Source organism: Staurois parvus, unplaced genomic scaffold, assembly GCF_062004578.1.
Source record: "Staurois parvus isolate SC_StPar_1 unplaced genomic scaffold, SC_StPar_1.0 ptg000099l, whole genome shotgun sequence".
Classification (NCBI taxonomy): Eukaryota; Metazoa; Chordata; class Amphibia; order Anura; family Ranidae; genus Staurois; species Staurois parvus.
Genome location: NW_028317895.1, coordinates 3,890,071 through 3,911,137, shown reverse-complemented (window position 1 = coordinate 3,911,137; position 21,067 = coordinate 3,890,071). Strand labels below are relative to the sequence as shown.

The 21,067-nt window shown below is 42.2% G+C and overlaps 1 protein-coding gene across 3 annotated transcripts in view; it reads right to left on the bottom strand.

The window, feature by feature from the left end:
• Positions 1–21,067, bottom strand: part of SIMC1 (SUMO interacting motifs containing 1) — a 94,852-nt gene that overhangs the window by 65,214 nt on the left and 8,571 nt on the right. For all 3 annotated transcript variants that reach the window (XM_089671114.1, XM_089671112.1, XM_089671113.1), the window contains exons 2-7: positions 18,140–18,766; positions 16,564–16,787; positions 13,030–13,099; positions 5,811–5,947; positions 5,269–5,361; positions 3,689–3,817 (exon numbers count right to left, since the gene is read on the bottom strand). In XM_089671114.1, coding sequence (XP_089527240.1) covers positions 3,689–3,817; positions 5,269–5,361; positions 5,811–5,947; positions 13,030–13,099; positions 16,564–16,787; positions 18,140–18,766 — 1,280 coding nt within the window. The remainder of the gene's footprint in view (positions 1–3,688; positions 3,818–5,268; positions 5,362–5,810; positions 5,948–13,029; positions 13,100–16,563; positions 16,788–18,139; positions 18,767–21,067) is intronic.

The following is a 21,067-nucleotide window of genomic DNA, read 5'->3' as shown; positions in this document are numbered from 1 at the left end:
GGAGGGGTGGGCACAATGTACCACATATGGTGGGGATGTTCAAAAATACAAGTTTACTGGAGAAAGGTTATAAATCAAATTAGGATTATCACTGGAATCGAGATTGGTCTGGACCCTGAAATATATGTCTCTCATATCACAGAAATATCAATGAATAAATATAAAAGATATGGGCATAGAGTGCTATTTAAATGCAGCTAAAGGATTGATACCTAGGTTTTGGCACAAAGTTGAGGCACTGAAGGTAGAAGACTGGATGAACAGAGTGGATCAGATTGTTAGATTGGAGAAACTATACTATATACAGGAAGATAGGATGGAGGTTTATTATACAAAATGGGAGGAATTTAGAGTAAAGAAGAAAGAAGCTACTCTGTGAATAAGTATAAAGGAAAGGTGAGGGGAATCGGACAGATGTCAGGGGTTTACTGAAGAGGGGTGGGAGGGTGGGTTGAGGGAACGGTGTTATGGGGAGAAAACTATATGCAATAAGTGGTTTTAGAAGAAATTTGTTATGTTGTATTTCGTATTACTTGTCTTGGAAATATTTATATTGCTATATTTGAAAATGGGGGGGGGGAAAGAGGGGGTGTTCTTCTGGCGATTTACAATTCCTTGCCTTTTCAAGAGCACAAAGTAGTTGGACCCCCAAGGCTGTTACTTGATAGTTGTAGGGATTCTACAGGATGGGGAGGTTACAAACTGTACGTACTATGCACCTAACCAATGCCAAACCAGTTTTTTTGCGCATCTTTCGTGTCAGTTCTTCAGGCTCAGAAAGGCCATCTTATGCTGTCAGGCGATTCTAATTTGGTCCTTAAATCCTAAACTAGATAAATCTGAGGGCTCAGCTGCCTCCTCTCCGCTCTGGAGTTTAGGCATATTCTCCATTTCCATAATCTGGTCGATGCCTGGTGGGAATTACATCCCACTTCTAGAGACTGCTAGAATGAGGGTTGGAGAAAAAGGTATTCTCATATTGATCATGTTGTTGCAGCCCCTTTTCTCCTGCATTTAATCTCGATGCCTCGGTTCCCTGGTCTGACTACGATCCCATTATCACACAATGTTCAGTTCCCCCTCAGTGTCCACAAGCTCCCTCCTGCTATCCCAAAGATTCCCTTCTTTTCCTCTGTAGTTGGTGTTCGGATCCATTCCTTGAATTTTCACAATAATTTGGGTATGGTCTTAGTCTAACTCTATGGGAAGCGTATAAAGTGGTTATTAGAGGTCACATCATACAGTTGGCTTCCAGATGGTGTAAGGAATGGGACCAACACCGACAGACTTTGGACCATGAACTAGAAAGGGTTACGGCACTGTTTAAGTGATCTCCAAACGGCTGAGCTCCGACAGAAAGTGGATAGCCTTTGCACAGATCTCAATCTTTGACAAGGCTGAGCGCCATTTGCAATGTCTTGTCAAAAGCTTTATGCAAACAAAATAGGGACTAGGTTAGCTAATAAGTTACGATTGTTTGCCCCTCGACGACATACTCTGAAAACTAGGAAATGTTTGAGAACCTCTAACCCCAGGCATATTGTGGATGAGTTCTCACCATCTTTCAAAACTTGACTCCTTGACCTCATATCAGATAATCAAAAAGGGACATGTTGGGTGTTGATATTACACAAGACAAGCTTCGACAAACTATTCAATCTTTGAAGGTGCATAAGTGTGCTGGCCTGGATGGCTTTTATAAAAAAAAAAAAAAAAAAAAAAAAGATCCGGTTGAGGTCTTACTTTTTAAGCTGCTTTGTGGCCAACCTTCCAAACCCCGCTCATTGGTCAATTTCTTTTTTTTTGGCTATTAAGCAGACTTGCCAGTTCTTGGAAATCCCCCTACTGTACTATTGGAGGTGGTCAGGTCCAGAATCCAAGGTTTATCAACGAAAAATTGAGAGCGGTTTTGGAGGCTAAACAACATAAGTTTCTCTGTTTGGCAAACGTGGGATGATGGGGGGGGGGGGGGGGGGGGAGAGAAGATTACCATCCGGTAGCTCATTTTACCACGAAAACTTACTAACCTATGATGTGTTGGGTTTTGCCTCTCTATTCCCCCTTCTCAGGGAAAGTGGTCCACTCATACCTCAAACAGGCAGTTACACACTGACAGGAAGCGTCAATCTAGAGCACTCACCAGTGCTCTGGTAGTTCACTGAAATACAAGCCATCAGCTTCAAAGGCTGTTGGTACTATTCGTTCACAGAACTCTGAATGAATGACATGGCCATGTGGGTGCAGCCCTGCATGGCCACGCTCTTTTCACAATCGTGACAACTGGTATCTTGAGAAGATGCCTGACCTGTTGTCACTGGGAGTGTAGGGATTGGTTGCACATAGGACAGTATAACATTGTTATTTTAAGTACATGTTACTTTAAACAAAATTTTACAAGCTGAGAAGCACTAGTGAAACAGCAGGGATTACCATAGTAACGTGAACATGCCCCAATACCTCTATCTAAAGGGCTGCAAAATGTGCTATGCACTGCAAATTGTGAAAACTAGGAACCAGTGTAAATACACAGGGAAAGATTGCAGCCCCTTTTAGTTATCCAGGCTTCACCTGTCATGATCGGCATGCCCCCAAAAGGGTGGTCTGGGAATTAGAGAAATGGACCACGGCCCTGGAGCTGTATAGCACCCTGAAGCCAAACTACACCATGCACTGTGTGCCAAGGTGAGCACCTAACAGTACCCAAAGCAAATGTTACAGGCTGACCCTGCAGTACAGATATCCAGTAAGCAGGGCAGTAAGCAGTCAGATACTGATAGAAGATTCACAGAAAAACCTGAATGGTTAGAACGAAAAATTCTCCAGGGAAAAAAAAAAAAAAAAAAAAAAAAAAAAACCACCAACATTCTCAAAATTGGCAGGGTTATATGGTATGCTCCAGGGGGGCAGCATTAGCAATTTTTTTGGCCAGTGTCCAATCACCTGAAAGAAAATAAAAGGAGACAATCTTATTGAATAAGCTGCTTTCATTAAGCACTCTGGATGCTGTTGCTAGCCAACAGTCAGGTAGCATGGCTTTTACTGGAACCCCTTCCTCCCAACCGGACAGTAGTAGGCAGAGAAACCATAGTGTTTGGTGGGGACACTTCTCAATTTTATGAGAAAAAAAAAAACAAAAAAAAACAAAAAAAAAAAAAAAAACAAACACACTATGGTCAGTTTAACTGGTATCCCAATGACAAATGGTTTGCTCTGAGCAGATTCCTGCCCATCTTGCTAAAACATGGAAATAATCCCACCTTCCACATGCTTATTTATACGAGGCGGCCACACGTCTAAAAATGGCTGTGACCTCTTTCCATATTTCCTATATGCCTAGCTATTAAAATATTCAGCATTTGCTTTGCTTCTAATGTAATAATCAACACACCCTTCCTGAATCAACCAGTGCTACTGGATTTTCCTGGCTGACACTTTACAAAGGATCACAATAAATTGCATGCAAAAGATGTTTTGTAAAGCCTAGTGCCTTTCAAACCACTTGCTTCTTAAAATTACATTCATAAAAATGCGTATGCTACTGCTGATCTGCAGGTTCTTAGTTTCATTGTAGTGATACGTTTCCAAATCTGCAGCATGGTGATGTTTCAATTTGTAATAACCCTTTTCTTCAGTAAACATAATTAACAAAATTTTTGGGAAAAAAAAAAAATAAAAAAAAAAATTTTACCTCTGCTGCCTTGTTTTTAAGACAATAACATAAGGAAATAGGAGATCCGCTATCCTGTTTGAGTTAATAACTGGTAGGTTATCCACCTCTACTGCAATAGTAAGCATGCGCTGCAACAGGAACACAACCCTGGAAGAAAAAAAAAAAAAAAAAAAAGTATAAAATTGCAATGTCATTTCTGCAACATACCTCACTTTACTTGCAATACATTTTAATGGAGAGCACACTATATTAGGGCTCCATGTCTCTCAGATGTTGAAACCAAGGGAGAGGGGAAAAAACCCATACACACCCTCTTAAGTCAATTAACCATGGATGGAGGAATTTATCAGATTTATCCTACTGGCTAGTGATACAGCCACAACACATTGGTTACAAAGGATAAGGAGTCCTTGTGCAAAACTGCCCCAAGGTCATTTGGGCTGTGCCAAAAGCCAAGACAGGAAAGACCAAGGGTTGTGTGATAGGGTCAGAGTTTCCAACCGTTTGACAAAGTCCATAATTTAACATTTATGCTTTTGTCCATGATGTCCATGGACAGAACAGTGTTGATTAAAATATCCCCTCTAACAGTCTGAGCTCAATGCACGTGCAACCCTGATGTCAAATCTCCTCTGCAGTGAGAAGAGAGCCAAGCAGCTACTTCCATCTCCCCTGAACCCAAAACTGCAGCACACAGCCCCTGTAACCCCACACTCCTCAACCTCAATCCCCCACCACATTTGGCTCTGCAGCTTGCTTTGGCAGAAGGTCCTTCAGGCTCATTTATGGCACCGGTTACATCTCCACTCCACCTAAACCCAGATATTGCTGAGGTGCCTCTGCTGTGCACACTTGACCCGACCACCTACATCTGACCAGGTGATGATTGCACGCTTTACACAAGCAGCAGCCAACAACTCAGTCCTTAAAGTAATTAAATCGAAAACCTGCATTTGGGAATTTGCAATAAAATTAACAGCTGACAGTAAATAGGCTAAAATAAACTAAAAACACTTAGTGTAGCGCTTATGGTGGTAAAAAAAAAAAAAAAAAAAAAAAAAAAAAAAAAAAAAAAATTGTCCAAATCCCCACAAGAGAAGGATAATTGTAAAATATAGTATATTAACCACTTGCCCTCCTGAGGATCTACCCCTTCCTGACCAGGCCATTTTTTGCGTTACGGAGCTGTGTTACTTTGACAATTGCGTGGTTGTGCAATGCTGCATGATAGGCAAAAACAGGTACACGACCCCTTAACAGATTACACACAACAAGCAGGAGACCCCAGCATCCAGTTTTAGTGGATCATAATCTTCTGCTTTGAATCAGAGTCAAAGAAGGGGGTTGAAGCAGTCAATGCTTGTTTTAGCACAGAGGCCCCAAATCTGTATCCGGGTCCTCCAGTTCTCAGTCGATTTAAAAGGAGACAAACCACTGCAAAAAAATGTCCCCCCCCACCCACAAGCACATACCTTCCAAAGAACCACCCCCCTCAAATGCCAGGGCCCATAGTAGGCAAGAAGCTAGCTCCTCCAAAAGCCTGTCACATCACACACAAAGATCCCCTTCTTCCTCTTATGCAGATGAACACATCTTACCTTTGCTCACACTCAGAAGGTGCATCCAATTCTCTGTTAACCACTATATCACAGGCATTTTCCACAGCATGTATAAGCCAGGCAATTACATTCCTAGAATACAGCAAATAATTTTAGTATGTAGGACACAAACTCTTAACAGTTTCTTTAAAATTGAACAGATGCCAAGATAGGGCCAGAACCCAGCTAGAGGTCTGGTTATGTGAACATAGCTTTTATTGTGGGCTACAGGAATAATTGAATAGTTTAACCAGTTCTCACCAGAGGTACAGCCTCCCAGCACAGTAACCGGTGGGTACTGGAAAGCTCCTGATCCGCTAATCAGAGGTCACATGATCAGAATGCCTGCCTCTACCTCCTGGCATTTAGAACCTCTTAAAGGTCTGGGAGGTGGTGACAGGAAGGGGTTAAAGAGGAGTGCTAGTTTGGAACACATTCTACATGTTATGGCCTCACCATTGGCTTTGGGGAACCCCCCACCTACCAGTCCAATAACTCATCCATTTCTGCTAAATCTGTTGATCTTTAGTAAACAAACTCACTTGAAATTGGCCTGGTCAGAAGCCAGTACTGTTTTACATAGGCTTTTCTGAAAGCTTCTTCGTTGCAGGTGGATTTGAAAGTCATCATCCAGTGTCTGTACTACATATTTGAGGAAAAGGTAATAAGTATTGTTGTCCTTTAAAACGATAAAGAAGAAATACAGATTAAAAAAAAAAAAAAAAAAAAAAAAACACAGACTAAACAGCTATCCAGGTTAAAGACACACACAAGAATATGGCAAAGTCCAAAATAAGACTGCTGGTGGGAATATCCTGCTGTCCAAGTAAAAAGGGAATATCTAGAAGCAGGGTCCTCAAAGACAGGTTCCTGGTTTCAGTTCATTACTTTTGTCCAGTTAATAGTCTGGAAAAAATCGATATGACAGCAATAACTGACTGTAGGGTTGAACCTGTGAGGGGAAAGACATTTAGGAGAGCTTCCAGATGCCCATCTAGCAGAATCTCTAAGAGGGAGCATCCTCAATAACACAATTAGGTGTTTTGAGAACTGAAATGGCAGGATTTGCTATATGGTCATTTCATCTTAAATTCGAAAGATAGATTACCCCTTTCACAATTGGGTGGTTGCTCTAAAGTGCTAATCTATATGTGTATGGAAAAAGTCTTTCTAGACTGTCTAGCAGTACATGACTATGTATAGCCGCCACCACCCCCCAAGACTCTCCCCCCCCCCCCCCCCCCACAAAATTGCCCCGTTGACACTTACTTCCCCTCTCCCTCCCCCCACCCAGCACAGTCTTCCCTGCAGTCAACGGCTTCCCTCTACCCTCCTGCCAGATTTAGGGGCTGCAGGGAAGACCATGGAATAACTAAAACATATGGACCAAGCAGATTTAAAAAAAAAAAAAAACACCCCACACAACATAACCAACCCACTGCCGATTAGACCACCCCTGCAGGTACCCCTCCCCCCACATCCACGCCCCTCCATTGCTGGAATGGCTGACTCCCTCCTCCCCCCAGCTGCATCTACTGTTGTGACAGTCAGGATGGAGAGGCGTGTCCCCTATGTCCATTTACACTGGAGCATAGTAAACATGATTTACCATCAGTTTTGTGAATGGATAGTCTATACAGAGATGTCTGTTCATTCATTTACAAATTCTGAAAAGGTGGAAGTGAAAAACCTCCAGGATTATGAAAATTAAAAAAAAAAAAATGCAAAATTCAAAGTTTCCAAAATTTGTTATTAGCTCAATAGTTTTAACTTTTAGATTTAGCAGGAACTTAGCTTGAATTTTGCCATGTATGGATGTATCCACCCACTAATGATTTGAGTATTCTTTGCAAAAATAGCAAATTGCTAAAAACATTTGCGCAGATATTCCAGGGCCTAAACTAAAAATCATTTGCACTTCTGGTCATGTGCTTTGACAAAAAAAAAAAAAAAAAAAAAAAAATCATCCTCTTTAGTTAAAGACACGTCTATAATTACCTGCGCTGTGCACTAGTTGCAGAGCAGCCACAATCCTTGGGGTCCCCCACTGGTACTCCTGACTCATCTTGCTGGTTCCCCCAATAGGAAGCAAATTCCCATAGGGGCACTTGTGAGCTTGCTCCTAAGCCCTACTGTTTCATCCATTGACATCTCCTGCTTGCTCATCACTGAAGTTACATGACGGAAGCCAATGGCTCATATTGCTTTTGATTTACCCAATGAATGAAAGCCAGGAGAGTTGCAGCTCATGCAGTGCTGGATTGTGTGGGGGCTCAAGTAAGCAAGTGGGGAGGAGGGGGGGGTGACTTTACCTTAATGCATAGAGTCCATCAAGGTAAAAATCTTGAGGCTTTAGAATCACTTTAATGTCCTCAAGAAGGAGGTTCTGAAACCCATTCCTGAACAAGGTTGGGGAAAATAAAAGGATGTAATAGCATTTCTGGCCTTTGATGGAAAAATAAACCTTTGCTTAGAACTTGTGACAAAAAGCAGTTTCTATGCCACAATCTGAATTTGAAGACCACAAGGCGCATTGTGCACAAGAGGGAGCTAGAGTCAGACAGAATGGTGTCACTAGGACATAGCTGTTCCCTTTTACCAGAGCAGTCACCCTGAGTAGTATTCTGAGTTTCCTGTAGGCCATCAGAAGAGCGCATACCATCTGGCCCTTTTCTCCCATCTCCTTTGCACCTGTGATCCACCATGGTAGATTGAGGGTATCCCAAGTGGACTTACTTACAGAATGGCAGTCAGCGTGAATGGGCATTTGTGTGTTCAGATCCAGAAACTGCTATAAACTAGCATTGACAGTGTTCTTGTGGCTCAATACATTGTTGCACTCTGCTGCAAACTTTTACAATGTGTTTCATACAGCAGGTTCCTGTTGAGTCTGGAGAGAGCGAGGAAAGCCTCACTGCAATTGCTTGTGTGAAGAAATGTTCAAGACAAATGGCAGGTGTTACCACAATAAAGCAAATAAGTCCCAAATGCAATTAACCTTTTTGCTGCCAAAACTGCTACCTGGCCAGGTCCATACAGACCTGCATTCCTCCTCTACTATAAGCTCATGATCACTACAGAAAGAAAAAAAAAGAAAAAAAAAAAAAAAAAAGTGCCTAAATCTCCCTAGCTTCTGGAGCATGACAACATCACCCTGTCCACTGCCTATTGCAGCTTAAGGCAGGGGTGTTTGGCAGGTGGCAAAAATGCAGCACGACTGCATTTTTGCTGCACTCCACCACAAGTCTAAACAAGGTCAAATGCCTTGTTCAAGTGGGGCATACTACAGTGATGCCATGTTTAGCTGCACAGATGTTCTGAATCATGATTTATGTAACTTGGGACAGTGGTTACATTTTGTGCAAGCAGTCCCATCCATATCAATTGGGATGCAATGGCTCCCAACTTTACATCCATGTTGGTGTATGTGCCTGAACTCAAACGGTCTGCATTTGGGGCCTAGAGCTACACCCACATGGATGTCAGATCTGTCCCTGCAACTGCTACATCCCAGCTGATGCCAACAGGACTGCCTGCACAGAACACCTGTGCATCCCTGTGCGGGTAAACATGGCCCTCCATGGACATATGCTTTAGTACACCACACTGAACGATGCCGTAGTAGGAATTTAGAAAGTTATGTTGTGGTTGTGTGCAGTTAGGGATTTTAGTGGCTCGCAAATATTTGCACAACTATTGTGGTGCCTAGAAATCAGTAGCACCTTTTCATTCTACTGGTCATGTGCCTTCAGAAAATATATATGTGGGGGGAGGGGGGGGGAGCAGGGGCGTCCGAAATGGGGGATTGGGAGGAGTCTTACCAGCTCTGAAAACTGGTAAAAAAAAATTGAAAACCTACAAGAACGGTCTGGCCAGCTGGGTTTAAATGTGGAGCACAGGGCCTGTCAGAAAGGGTTAAAAAGCCAGGAACATGTGCCAACATACTGAAAACTCTAAATGGTATGGGATCCTCCTGCGCTCATGGGAATAACTAACACAATACAGCTGCTGTCACTTTAACTAATACCAATAAGTGCAAGAAATAAACATAAAATTAGTGAAGCGCTTGTATCTCATGAATACAATCATGTGTCTCCATAAAGTATAATAGTAAATCAAAGTGACCACTATATATATTAAAAATATGTGAACTCCCTCTAGTGGATAGAAAAAATAATGTCAACCGAAATGACTATAATAGCTAAATATCACACATTAAGAACCTAAATATGTAGTGCATAAATCAGATATACTAAACAAAGTATATATACATGAAAACAGAATAATTGGCCACATACAATGGTGTCTAAATCAAACATAACTAATATATGCCATAAGTGAAAGACAATATCAAAGGTGAAAAAATATTCCATGCATGTGACTGTGCTTTAAGCTGGAACACACACGTGATCTCCACTTCTAAGTGCAAGTACTCTCCTTCAAATGGCAGCAATGCCTGCTCACCTCCCTTCCTCGACCCACACAGGGCCTCAAAGCAGTTACCACCTCAGTGGTGTATTCCTCTGGCAGACTCCTTAATCCTCCTCCTCTCTTATGCAACTCATAAAAAGACAAGAAAGCCTTCCATAGTGTAGTAAGTTTTAATAGGCAAAGTAAAAAGTGACAAAGTAAACCACTCACATGCTCCTTTCCATAAACAAGCGTTTTTCCCAGCCTGTGGGTAGATATGCATGCACCTGGGGGAATCCAATATGGCCACTGCGTCCGGACATACGTCACCAGGAAGTAGACAAACCGACGCGTTGCGTCACGTGCGTCGTATACTTTGTTTAGTATATCTGATTTATGCACTACATATTTAGGTTCTTAATGTGTGATATTTAGCTATTATAGTCATTTCGGTTGACATTATTTTTTCTATCCACTAGAGGGAGTTCACATATTTTTAATATATATAGTGGTCACTTTGATTTACTATTATACTTTATGGAGACACATGATTGTATTCATGAGATACAAGCGCTTCACTAATTTTATGTTTATACTGAAAACCCTGTTTCGCATCATCTACAACACTGGGTTCCAGTTCTTAGCTTGTCACAATAAGCATTCCCCCTGAAGGGTTCTTTAGGGTCTGGAACCATAGAAATGGACCACAGCCCTGGACCTGTATAAAACCCTGCAGCCAACTACACACATTGCACTAGGAGCCAGGTAAGATCCACACAAAGCGGAAGCAATCCTGAAAAAAATCTAGTGTAGGGCAACAGTCAATCTTGAGGAAAAGCTTAGTTTAAAAAGAATACTTCTCCAGGAGGAGAACAGGTCCATCATCTAAGGCAGCGGGTCGCGACCCCTTTGGGGGTCGAACGACCAGTTCACAGGGGTTGCCTAAGACCATCGGAAAACACATATTTCCGATGGTCTTAGGAACCGAGACACCGCTCCTGTCTCAGGCGATCTGTGGGTGGGATGATATGCTGCCCCTGTAACCTGGCCACACCTCCGGGATCACTCAACAGCTCCGCCTCCTCGCCGCTGATTGGCCACCGGAACTGTAGCTCAGGAGAGGCACACAGGCGGCCAATCACCGGCGAGGAAGTGGAGCTTGGAGAGGAGGAGCCGGGCGGCAGCGCGCGGAGATCGAAGAAGATCGAGGGAGCTGCAGGAGCGAGTGAAGAGAGAGGCCAGAGAAGGAAGACAGCTGACAGATAAGTGCAAATTTTGCTGCTGCAGCCAGGTATGCAGGCTGTAGATGGGAGAGGGAGAGAGCGAGCCCAGGCTGGAGCAGGGGTCAGCAAGGTAAGTATCATTGGTGTCAGTGGAAGGGATAGTGCCCCATCATTTGTGTCACTGACACCAACGATGGGGCACTATTCCTCCCTCCCACCGACACCAACGATGGGGCACTATTCCTCCCTCCCACCGACACCAACGATGGGGCACTATTCCTCCCTCCCACCGACACCAACGATGGGGCACTATTCCTCCCTCCCACCGACACCAACGATGGGGCACTATTCCTCCCTCCCACCGACACCAACGATGGGGCACTATTCCTCCCTCCCACCGACACCAACGATGGGGCACTATTCCTCCCTCCCACCGACACCAACGATGGGGCACTATTCCTCCCTCCCACCGACACCAACGATGGGGCACTATTCCCCCCACCGACACCAACGATGGGGCACTATTCCCCCCACCGACATCAGTGATGGAGCGCTAGTCCTCCCACTGCAAAATTACAGTTATGAAGTAGCAGCAAAAATAATTTTATGGTTGGGGGGTCACCACAACATGAGGAACTGTATTAAGGGGTCGTGGCATTAGAAAGGTTGAGAACCAGTGATCTAAGGATATTAGCAAAAAATGGAAGTCTCATGGAGTAGGCAGGATTATAGGAGTAAGCTCTGGGAGTAGCCCTAGCAAGTTTGACAATGGAGGAAAAAAGGAAACAAAAAGACCAGTAAACATGTCTATATGCAGGTTACCATTAGGTGATCAGTAATTTTTTCTTTGCAAGTTGGACTGGACAATAACCAAATAAAAAAAACCCCACAAACGAACCACACTTACTCTATTGAGCGGGCTAGAGGAACACGTGAAGCATTTGGGAATGGGAGTTGGAGAGAAGTGTCCTGATTACTGAAATTGGTTTAAAAACAAGGAAAAGCTTGCATTTTCCTCAGGTCTGAAGCAATGCCTGAGGAAGGGAAAAAAACCCTCTTGAAAGCTGGTCTTTTAAGCACTGGGTTAGTATAAAATGTATCATTGCACACCACATTACTCTCGTATTGTGTAATCTTATATATACTCATTTCGATTTCTTCAGTGGTATGATTTAGTGGTGAAAATTAGTGCCCCCCCACCTTGACAGTGGTATCTTATGTTCCTCCTATATATTGTTCCTAGTCACCACTCCCCACAGGGATGCCATCTGTACAAAGGAGAAAAAACACTCAGTTTGGGGAGCATACTGGACAAGTGATCAGCAACTAAAAAAAGCCATCTGCTTTCATAAGTCACATGCCTGCCATCCAGTCAGGGGAATGCACAGACCAGAAAGGTCACCATGGTCCAGAAGCAAGTCAACCTGAGACACTGCTCTCCCTGGTGCGATTGCACAGAAAGTAGAAAGCCAAAACCAGCAGTGTCCATAAATTTAGTTTGCCATCTAGGTATTCTCTCCACCCACCTTGCTTCCAGCCCAATTCTGGCCTTTAATGGATAAGGAGTTTCCCCATGTCATGCATAATGAGCCACTCATGTTTAAGGAAACCAAATATTTGCAAATTAACATTTTAGTAATTAGTCAATAGTTTGCTTGGATCAAGCTGGTACATTCTTAGATAATGTTCCAGGAACACTTTCAGCAACAGAAGAGGAATCCTCACAGGAGGACATCCTGCTGACTAAGTTGCATTCCTTCTGGCATTATTGGTCTGATTTTGGCTGCACTTAGGCTTTAATGTCAGATAATGAATATGCTGCTTATGCAAAATCCAATTACATAAAAGTGTAATAGGGACAATCCACACTGCAACAGAGCAGAAAGAATGAATCACTGTTCTGAGCCGCCAGCTGTGCTAGAGGGCAGTATGGTTTGCAATTCAGTGCATCACCTGCTGAATTTTAGCGCAGCACTAGGCTGTGTTGTGGTGTAAATGGGACACATTAGGAAACCATTGTTTTCTGCAGGTCCCTGCAGTGAGACGTTTTACCATGCAGTAAAACATCCATCACCGCATATAGTGTGAATTAGTTAAGGTTAATCTTTAGCATATAGAAGACTCGTACCTTTCTTTCCATCACCTCAGTGAGTAGACTCCAGTTCCAGGCCACTGTATTCACAGCAGCTGGATGCAGCCTGAAAGAAAAAAATCTCAGGTAAAGCAGTTGTAACACATTACTAGAACAAGCCACAATGTATGGAAATTACAGTATATCTACTAACAATTAAAAAAAGGACACAAAAACCCCTTACCAGTAACTATTTCTAGGAGCCACACAAACCCCTTACCAGTAAATATTTCTAGGAGCCTTTCAGGACCGCACCCATTTTCCCAGGAAACACGGCAGTAAACTTGAGGCCTTCATCACACCGTATATGTAGAAAACCTGATGCAGACTTCACTTGCAGAGAAGTCAGTTTTCATGTGCACGTCAATGAATTTTGTACACTTGCAGATTCCTGCATAGAACAAAAAAAAAAAAAATCTGCATATGATACCAGTGTTTTGGTGTGAACAGGGCACAGAGAAAAATGAATTTAGTCTCTGCACCATGGTGTGAATGAGCCTGAAAAGCCGGACACTTACACCATGGCCTCAGTTGTAAAAGTAATTTCCACCATGCTGAAAAACAAGCTGCTGTCCTGAAAGACTCCTAGATATACTGTTACCAGCAAGTCTAAAGTTTTCCCAAATAGTCTCTCAGGACAACACCTGGAGGATATGAGAGTCCGCTGCTTGGAGGACCTTCCTGCCAAAAAAAAAAAAAAAAAAAAAAAAAAAAAAAAAAAAAATTGTACAGTGACTGAGAGCAAATCCATCCAATGTCATATGAAAGTAGTAGAATAACTCATCCATCCAAAGTAGCGGCTTTGCAGGTCTGCACAGAAGCACCAGCCGGTTCTGCCCAGGAGGCTGCCACTGCCCAGGTTAAATGGGCCACAATACCAGTTGGAACTTCTAAGCCAGAGGCCACAAGATTCCTGAATGGCCAATCTAAGCCATCTCCCTATAGTACTTTTAGAAGCACCCAAACCCTTGTGTGATCCTGCATAAAGCAAGCAGAATTAGTTTTTAAAGTCTTGAGATTTCCAAATAATGCAATAAGCATCTAATGTCCAAGATATGGAAAGTTTCTTCCCTAGGACAAGATGGAGATGGGCAAAAAGCAGGAGGACTTCTTGAGACCTGTGAAAGGATGAAACTTTAGGGTAAAAAACAAAACAAACAAAACTTTGATCTGTTCTCAAAATGGATATGATCCATAAATATTAAAAATGTTCCACAATTGAGAGCCTGCAGTTCACCAACTGAGTAAAAGTCACTGCCCCTAGCAGAAATGGTTTTAAAAAAGGTCAGATCTTTGACTGAAGCATCCTTCAATGGTTCAAAATGGTCTTTTAGTCAGACTCTGTAGAACCACTGACAAGTCTCACTGGGGGGGGGGGGGAACAAACAAAAAAACCCCACAAACCCTAGACACTTTTTCTTAAGGTTTCTTCATCAGTAACCAGGTGTCAGCTTGTGCTGGCCTATCCCTGTGTGAAAGAGGCCCCTGAATAAGAAGCTTTTCGGGGTAACATCCAAGGAGGTTTTCCTGCTAGGTGTTGGAGAGCTGAAGACAAAGACAATGTTCTCTTGGGCCAAAAGGGGCTGCAAGAATCAGACTTGTGCATTCCTCCAGAAATTGATCAAAAGTGGAATTCACTGAAAAAGAGGGAAACAGATGAAGGTCCATACCTAGGCCCTCTGCTTGCTCTTCCTTGCACAGGGAATAAATTTGGTGCCTTTACATTTGAGCGATTCACAAACAGGTGCACCTGTGGAGTACCTCACCTGGATGTAATGTAAAAAACCTTCAGGGTTCAGGCTCCATTTTGACTCCACCACCTTCTGCTTAGAAAGTCTGCTAATTGAATCAGGCTACCCTTCAAGCGGATTGCTGTCAGACAAATTGTGTTCTGCCCAAATCAGAATTTGGAAAGCCAAGTCCAGAAGAATAGTTCTGCTTCTGGTGCCCCCCTACTTTGACACGTAGGCTACGGTGGTAGCGTTGTATGAAAACTTTAACATGATGGCCCCCCGATTATCTCCTGGAAGGACATAAGTCCTAACTGGACAGCTTTTAAATTCTATCCAGTTGGAGGACCTCTTGGCTTCCTGCTTAGACCAGGACCCTTGATTAGTTCCCCAGCCCCAAGAGCTTGAACCTGCTGTTAGTCTTCTTGCAACTGGGAAAGAAGACAGTAAGCCTATAGATTTGCCTGATTTTGCCACCATGACTTCCCCTTCACCCAAGAGGAGACAGTGATGGGTTTTGAGAGATTTTAAATTACTTCAATTCTGTAAAATGCTTTCTTGGAGATCCCTTGGATGGAGACGGACTCATGGAACTGCTGGAATAGAATCTGTAAGGCAGCACAATGTTGACATAGCTGCATGAACTGGAACGGACATGCTTATCTACTTGTTTTACAGCCTCCTGAACAACATTTCTGGGGTACACCATCGATTTACTGCAATGGATGAATATTTCTTCCTGCATCCGTAGGGGAGCCAAAGCTTCTGCCAAGACCATGGTGAAGATTCTTTGAGCCGAGGACAGCTCAAAAGGAATTGCTGTTAACGTGAGGTGCAATATTGTGTCCTCCAATTTGACAGCCAGTTGCAGAAACCTTTGCAAGCTTTTGGATATCTGAGTGAGCAAACATGCATCCCTCAAGTGGAATCTGGACAGCTGGAAGGAAGGAAGGAGACTTCCTCCCACCCCTGGAGGTCTAAATAAACCCCTGCTTTGCCTTTACCCAAGGGTTCCAGGGCTGAGAAAATAAAAGTGGTACAAGGAGAAAAGCAGAATGCAAATAGATACATTTTTGAATCAAATGATGTTTAGAATTTTTCTACTAACACTATATAGCATGAATATGGCTATGGGAAATAAATATACAGTAATACCTAGGTCTAAGAACGCCTCGGTTAAAGTAACTTTCAGTTTGCAAATGAAAATCCACTAATAATGCCTCGGTTTACAAATTTTGTATGAATTTTTTTTTTCACAATACGAAGTGCATGTCAGTGCTGATTTTTTAATGCAATTGCTGGCTCTTTTCTAAGAAACATTGTCTGCCCCCCCCTTCCTGACCTGCATGCTCTGAAAAGGGTCTGGTATGGATTTTGGGGAGGACCCCCACGCCATTGTTTTACATTTTGGCGTGGGAGTTCCCCTCAAAATCCATACCAGACACAAAGGGCTTGGTATAGATGGGAAGGGGGACCCCACGCAGTTTAAATTTTTTAAATTGCCGGCAATTTTTACATTCAGCTGTCAGTGAGGAACCCCGCTGACAGCTGAAATATTAAACACATGGCTGTCACTACTAAAATGCCGTATGACCTGATAAAATAACTCATGCGGTATTTATTCGTGTTTACTTTTTTTGATCTCCGAAACAGATTAATTGGTTTTCAATGCATTCCTATGGGAAACGGCGTTTCGGTTTAAGAATTTTTTGCTATAAGAAAAGTCCTGCCGAACGAATTAAATGCTTAAACCGAGGTATTACTGTACCGGTTTAAAAAAGCACAACACAAGTCAACTTACTTTTGCACCTTCATTAAGATCATGTAAGCCTCATTCTTGATTGCCTGTTCCACCTCACCCAGTAGCATGGACTGGATGACATGCATGACAGTGTCTTTAGGTGGGTAATGTTCAGCAGTTACAAACTCAGAAAGGAAATGTAGTGTGCCCTGGTGAATGCTTTCTTCCCTTGTATTGTTCACAATACTCATACGACTCTGAGGTATTGACCTTTGAGGCTTGCTCTGCAATAGGATACAAAAATGACAAGTCTAGAAGAAAGCTTTAAATAGTTTAATGTTGAACGATGAAAATCCCAAAAGTCACCAATATGAACATGGCAACATTTTCAAAATTAGCAAGATATGCAAATAACTTCAAAATGAGGTGAAGAAAACTACGTTCCCCATAGTGTGTTCTAAATGCACTGCCCTTGAGATCTGCAGTGGCTGTCCATACAATCTTAAACACGCCAGACAAAGGTTGGAAATGAAGTGTATTTGCCTGCACCAGATTGCATGGTACAGAAGTACCATGCAATCTGGTTGCAGTGTTTTGTAAAGTGGTGCATGCACTACTTCTGGTGCAGTGCAATTCCAGCCCAAATGAATTTGTCTGAAAACACAGCAGTGAAGATTAGTGTCAGATTCAAGGCTTGAAGTGGCCCTAAATGTGACCTATAATCTGTAAAAAAAATAATTAATGCGGCTGCATAAGTGTACACATCCTCTGAGGGATGTGGCTGTGTTCAGAATTAAAATTGTCAGTCAGACGGATGATAAATAGTAAGTATACACATGCAATCAATGAAAAGTACTTTGGATTAAGCCCATATAAAAAAGTCAGCTGTTCTAGCAGGATTTCTGACATTTACCCAGTTGCCGCTCACAGCAAAAGACATGATCTGCAAAGAGCTCATTGGGTACTGTGAAATACCAGATATAGTGAATGCAGGGTCATGGGTTTAAATAACACCGACCCAAAAGCATATCTCCAAATCAAAAGAATGGCATCAATTCAAGTTTTGGAAAGGCCCAGCCAGAACTGAATCCAAATTGAAAATCTGAGCTGTGCACAGGAGATGCCCTATCAGACAGATTGGGAAGGAAGAGTAGACAAAGATTCAAGGCAAGATGTGCCATGCAGATAGACTCCTACCCAGGGGCGGACTGACCACTTGGAAACTCTGGCACTGCCCGAGGTCAGTAGGGGGCCCCATGAGATGCCCCTGGTACCTTTTTATAGGCTTTTTTGAGTTTGGGCAAGGACACAGGGGCCCCATGAGTTGTCAGTCTGCCCCTGCTCCTACCCCAAAAGGACTAAATAAAAACAAAAAAAGGTGCTACAAATTAGTTTAAGGGTGTGCATATTTATGCAACCATGCAAGTTTTTCTATCCCCCCCCCCCCCAATCATTTAAATTGCTTTAATTGAATTGCACAGATTGTTAAAATTGAAACCTGTAAAGTGATTTTAAATTTAAAAAACAAAAACTGGCTTTTTACAGGCATGTGTAGACTCTTTATATCCACTGTTATTCCAATATATGCAGAGCAATCATTGACAATTTGTTGGTTACACAAATGTCATGCCTTTACCTTTTCTGGTTTTTCAATTCTTTGGAAGTAGTAACTGACTGGTGGTTTCTTGAAATATCTCAGTTTATAAAGTAAAGCTTTGTTGATTGGAGATGGAGATGATTGAGTATCAGATTCTTCTACTACAGGCAGAGAGGGCATGAAGCCTGCATCAAACGGAGGTTGATAGTTGACATTTGGAAATCTGATTGCATAGTCAGAGCTGCTTTCACCACTAGCAGGAGTGGGTAAAGGAGACCACCCTTGTAACATTAAAACAGAATCTGACTGTTCTTTAATGTCTGCTTTAGAGGTAAGGCACTTCCTGCTGGTTTCATGTGCAAGGCACTTGTCTTTCCCTGAAGTACAAACATCTCTTTGCAGAAAACCATTTTCTATTGAGGTGGTTTCACTGTCTGTTCTCCAGCTGCACTCACTAGTCCCTTCCTCATTTTCTGAGATCACTCCAGAGGAGCTGTTAGATGACATATCCCCATTACTATCAGAATTTGAAAAGTAATCTTTGAAGGGTGATGTTACAGGACATGACCCTAGACCATCTTCATTAGCAGTGAGATCAATAACACTGCTGTCCAGCTCTGGCAGGTTCGTCAGTGCACAGTGGTTGATTGTCAAATCAATAATATCCTGTAAAAAAGGTCAACATTAATTGCATAGTTTATTATACACTGAACAAACATTTTAGAATTACAAAATCCACCTAAAATGCAAAAAGGATACATTTGGCAATCCACAATCTCAACTGAATCTTCAGAAAGAATATATATAAATACTGGGTGAAGACATTGATAATTAGACCCCTAAAATGCAAAATAAAAATTGAACCTTTTTTGCCCTCCCCCTCCCCTAGATCTGACCCTGTCTAAAGGTGCAGAAGCTGAGGCTCATTTGAGACCTGAAGTTGAAGAAATTGGGACAGATCTGTTGTGTGAATGTGCATGCTCCGGGGCTTGCATGAGAACTGAAGGAGCAAAAATTGAGCCTGATCTGAAGTGAGGTGCATGCATTGGCGCTCATGAGATCTGATGGGGCAGAAATTGGGGCTGCTCTGAGGCATGGAGGAGCAGAAATTAGGGCTCACATGAGAGCTGAAGGTACAGGATTTGGGCTGATCTGAGGTGTGAAGGTAAAGAAACTGGTAAAGGTAGCCTTGGCAAGCTGCATTTGGATCTATTTATATGTGTTAAGTTCTTATTATTCAAGTGCGACAGTATTTATTTATAAAAATTCCTTTTCATGACCAAATATCAAACTGACATTTTATGTAGCTGGCACCATTAGTGTCCTTGAATTTTTTTTTGGGGCACATTATGCTCAAAAAGTTGCCTACCCTTGGAATAGATACATAAAAACACTTACTGTATCAAAGTATGAATTAATCCCTTATAGTAGCAATTGTCTGCTGTAAAAAAGGGCTAATTTTTTTTTAACACCACCCCCCCCCCCCCCCCCCATCATGACATGATACACTTCTTACAAGCGAAGACATAACTTCTGTCCTTAGTTGCATAAGGGGCGCTGTGCTGTCATGCATTAGCAGAAGGTAAGGAGAAAGAAATTCATTGATCCTCCCACTGAAGAGTGGTGCAGGGGTGTCAACACAAGTCTTGGCTTGGGTAGAAAATGTTCAGCAAAAACAAAAAAAACCCCAAAAAAACCCAAAAAAAAAACGCAACTGCATCCAATCAGATATAGTTGCCATTTGGAAATTCAGACAGCTACAGGTGTCAGCAATCTGACTGCAATAGCTGGCAGGGGAGATTTCGTCATCTGTGTTTTGCAAGGATGGCAGAATTGAGAGATTTAATCCATTAAGCCCACAGTAATGAACAAGAGAAAGAGAGCAATGTTTGGCTAGCCTTAGGGGGTAGTGCTGCGGCTTCATTTGACAACTAAAGGCCTCTTGCACACTGTACGGATATACAAGCATTCAGTTAGTGCAGAAGCCTCTGACACCAAATACAGATTGCCCCTTGCTTACCCAAGTCATCTCCTTGGGCACAATTAGAACAGGAAAAAACCTGCTCCAGTGACATAATCAAACCCTAGAGCAGCCATAAGAGTTCCAATTTAGTAGAATTAATCAGAAATACCATATTTAGGAAGTTGAATATTCAAGTAGGGCCAACACTATCAAAAGTGTTATGTATATCCAGGCTACATAGACAAACTGAGTGAAGATTTGAATCTTTAATATTAGTGGCTAAACAGATTCTGTGATTTGTCTGGGATAAAACCAGTTGGATCCGGTTGAACCAGAGGTTCAAACTTTGGCTAGTCTGTCAGCTAATAGATGACCAAAATTGAGATAATTAACATAAATTTGTCGAAAATTGTGGCAAAGTGTGATCTTTATAAGGTTTGGGTAACGGACATATTTGCTAATAAAATTTCAGGAAAGTGATTTCCTTGGAAAATAAAAAAAAGGTATTCAATTTAAACGAGGAACTAAAATTGAAGACTTTTTTATAATAAGTGGTAGGGAAACCATCAGGGCCAAGTGCAGTGGAAGTTTTAAGTGATTTAATAATGTTAATTACCTCTAGATTGGTGCATGGGGCATTAAGTCTATCAGTTTGTTGTTTAGAGTGTGGAAAGTGAAATTCTGTCTAACCACAATTGAAAAGATGAATTGGGAGATGGAATAGAGCAAGTTCTTATAGAAAGCTGAAAAAGATACTCAATCTCTTGAGGGTGGGAGACTAGATTTCCTGATGCATTTCTAAGTTTGTATACATGAGGAGGTTTAGTTCAATGATTTAATTGTCTGGCACACATGGTAGATGTGGAATTGCTATGTAAAAGGAATTTCACCTTAGACCATTTGAGAGATTTTTGGCATCAGATGATATAGTATCTAAAGCATGCTGTTTATTTTGAATTTTGGTTAAAAAGGTCTGGAGAGGGAGACGGACTGTCTATTATACA